This window comes from Protobothrops mucrosquamatus, unplaced genomic scaffold, assembly GCF_001527695.2.
Source record: "Protobothrops mucrosquamatus isolate PMUCROS unplaced genomic scaffold, P.Mucros_1.0 scaffold570, whole genome shotgun sequence".
NCBI classification, from domain to species: Eukaryota; Metazoa; Chordata; class Lepidosauria; order Squamata; family Viperidae; genus Protobothrops; species Protobothrops mucrosquamatus.
This window is the reverse complement of record NW_015386872.1, coordinates 166,205-169,356: the sequence shown is the minus strand read 5'-3', so window position 1 is coordinate 169,356 and position 3,152 is coordinate 166,205. Positions and strand designations below refer to the sequence as shown.

At 60.8% G+C, this 3,152-nt stretch overlaps 2 protein-coding genes across 2 annotated transcripts in view; both read right to left on the bottom strand.

The window, feature by feature from the left end:
• The window catches only part of DNHD1 (dynein heavy chain domain 1), a 39,675-nt gene extending 39,394 nt beyond the window's left edge, over nucleotides 1-281 (bottom strand). Inside the window, 1 exon segment of the mRNA XM_029284402.1 lies at nucleotides 7-281. Within this exon segment, the coding sequence (XP_029140235.1) occupies nucleotides 7-281 (275 nt within the window).
• Nucleotides 282-2,509: 2,228 nt separating this feature from the next.
• Nucleotides 2,510-3,008, bottom strand: TIMM10B (translocase of inner mitochondrial membrane 10B). Its single transcript, XM_015817296.1, has 3 exons — nucleotides 2,970-3,008; nucleotides 2,777-2,872; nucleotides 2,510-2,674 (listed from the first exon to the last, which is right to left on the bottom strand). The coding sequence occupies exons 1-3, from the start codon at nucleotides 3,006-3,008 to the stop codon at nucleotides 2,510-2,512; spliced, it is 300 nt and encodes a 99-aa protein (XP_015672782.1).
• Nucleotides 3,009-3,152: the final 144 nt, after the last annotated feature.

Here is a 3,152-nt window from a genome sequence, read left to right as displayed (position 1 = left end):
GAGAGCAGCCCGCGGAAGGGCGCGCAGAGCCGGAGCGCCTCCAGCAGCCGCAGCCAGGCGCGCCGCCCGCCGCCCCGCAGCACCGCCCGGCACACGGCCAGCAGCTCGGCCAGCAGCGCCTCCACCTCCCGCGGCTCCGCGCGGCCCGCCTCCCGCAGCTGCGTGGCCAGGCGCCGCCGGGTGGAGCGCGCCCAGGCCGGGTCCGGGAGAGCCCCGGGGGAGTCGGCGGGCGGCGTCTCGGGCAGCCCCGGGACGGGCATCTGGGCGCCCGGCGGCTCCATGGCGGCTGGGCCCGCGTTGCTAAGGCCGCGCGCGGCGTCGCTATGGAGCCCCCAACGGCCCGCCCCAGCGCGCCCCCTGCGGGCAGGACCGGGCGTCGCGGCTGCGTCCATTCTCCGCCAGCCTGCTGGGCCTCGAGCCCCGGCCCGCGGATGGCGCGCAACCGGAACCCCTCGGCCTTTTTATTTAACCTTTTTAGTTTTCTGGTTTTGTTTTTAACTTTCCTTTCAACTATTTACTTTTTTTTATAATATCTATTCGGCTATTGTAACCCGCCCAGAATCACTCTGGTGAGATGAGAGTGGTGTATAAATCTGATAAATTAATTCCACTTTCCCTGTCAAACATCCCCTGTCCAGAAAAATGTGTATTTACGTCTCTAACAAGATTCCTAACTTTACAAACATTCCAAGTTTCCCTACATAGATCAAAACAGAGTGGACTTCACCCCCCCCCACACACACACCCCCTTTGCCTCACCTGGGCAATCATCCCAGGGGTTCTTACTGCATTTAGCAACCCGCCTTCATCTCCATATTCATCCATGTTCACTTTTATGTTTTCACAAAAGTGGCATAAAATTTCTGTCTTGCAGGTGATGATCTCAAGGGATAAATCCCACAATTGGTCAATGCTCCTATACACAAAATATGAAATTCTTGCCAAACCAGATTGATTATTAGACTCAGAAAGTTTTATCCATTTCTTTCATCATTTAATACAATCCAAAAAACAAGACTACATAATTGTTGTGGAACTCCACTTATATTATGTATCCAGAAAATGAGGTAATTACTCAATTTAAAATGTAATAAAACTCAATCCAACCAGTTGCGTCTTGTTAACCCAGGCCTCACCATTAGGCCAGACTAGAAAAAAGCAGTGGCAAGCCACTCTTCCACCGTTGCCCCCAAAACTATGCGGTTACCAGAAGCCAGGAAGTTACCCTTCCTTTGAACAGAGGTGCAGCTCAACACATTGTCCAAACAGAGGGTTCCCAGAGGTTGAACACGGTTAAATTAAGGGGCATTCCTCCCTAGATCTGTTCAGACTACCTGCTTTGCTTGAACAGATCTAGGGGAAGAGAGCCTCTCGCCTCCCTGGATCCCAGGGACCACCGTGGAGCTCTCCCGGCAAGAAGGCTCTGCAATGGGGCCTTTCAGTGACTTGATATTCCTACCTTTCACCCCACATGGCAAGCGAGGGAGAAGGGTATTGGTCCCGCTGCCACCAGCCTCAAAGTAATAATCCCTCGGGCATCTTCTGTCCAGCCAATTCCTCAGCAGTGCAACAACTGCCCTCTGGCCATCACATTCTGGGAGCTTGTCTGGCCATTTCCTCCCCGAGGCCACCAATCCGCAGACCCTCCCTGTCGCCTTTGAAGCAAGCGTGCCTCGGGAAAACCAAATGCTGTGGCTGAATCCAGCCCAGGCCAGGTGTGCTTAAAACTCACTTAAGCGTAACCAGTTAAGCTTAATGCTCCTCTGCGCAATGGAGCAACCACACAGGCTCAGGTAACAGGGAGCTAAGCACACCTTGAATTAGGGGCTTTCTGAGGCCATTTTGAAGGACCAAGACCACCCAAGGGGCCCTTTAGGCCATCCAATCCCATCGCTGCCCAGTCTAGGTTGTCGGAGGCCTCCTTCAAGCAGACACTCCAGGGCCGGGCCAGGGCCTTGACCAGGATCCTTTGGGTAGGACTGTTTTAGGCTCTAGCCTCCACCTCGGCTTGGGAAAGGGTGAATAGGCCCCTGGCAAGAGGAAGTGGGGGGTCAGCAGAGGCAAAGAGCTTTGAGGGTTGGGTTCCAGTGGCCTTCAAGGGTCTTGGCCAGGAGAAGTCTCTGTCATTGAAAGCTCCTCCTGACCCACTCTGGGTGCCGGGTGAGGAGGAGGGCCTCATTCTGCTTGTGACCCAGGAGGACTCCAAGGCACTTCTGAAGCAGCTCACCTCTCCTGCGTTCTTCTAAGGGAAGGAGCCTGTCTGGGCTCCTCTCATCACCCACCCAAATGCGTCCCCCTGCTCCAGTCGTTGCAGCCGCTGCTTCCTCCTCCTCCTCCTCGGGAGAGGCCATGGCTCCCCAGGGCCGGGAAGGCTCTGGGGGGGCTCGGGGGAGTCAGCAGAGAGTCCATCGGAGGAGACCCGCGCCCGCGGGGCTTCCCGGCGTTCAGCGGCCCCGCAAGGGCGCCCTTCGGGGCTCCGTCCCAGCGGGCACGGCGCGGGCGAGGCGGGTCAGGAGGCGTCGGAGGGCCCCGGGAGGGCGGCGGGGTCGCGCCCGGCGGCCTCGTAGTCGGCGATCCTGCGCTGGACCAGGGAGGGCATCAGCTGCACGTAGGCGGCCATCAGGCGGTGGTTGGAGCGCACCAGCTTCCCGGCGCAGCCGTCCAGGCAGGCCTCCTGCAGGGGAGACATTGGGCGGGACGGGACGGGAGGGGCTCGCTCGCTCCCGGACCCCCCCTCCGCGGCCCCCGCCGCCCCCCTCCCCCCGCCCGGCCCCACCTCGTCCCGGGTCAGCGCGCGGTAGTTGAGGTCGGCCACGCAGCGCTGGAAGCAGAGCTCCGTCATCCGGTTGTAGACCAGCAGGAAGTCCCGCAGCTGCAACGAGAGCGACGCCTCAGCACCCCCGCCCCGCCCCGCCCGGGGGAAGGGAGGGGGGGAGGGGGGGAGGGAGGGAGGGGGGGGGAGCGCTTACGCTGCGCAGCTGCTGCGTCTCCGGCGCCGGATCCTCCATGCGGGCTCGCCGCGCTGCCCTCCCTCCGCTCCCCGTGACGCCACTTCCGCCGCTTGCGCTGACGTTGCTTCCGGCCTGCCTGCGCTGGGGCCGACGCGCGCCCGACCGACGCCGGAGCCTCCGGGGCCGGCCCGCAGCGGGTGA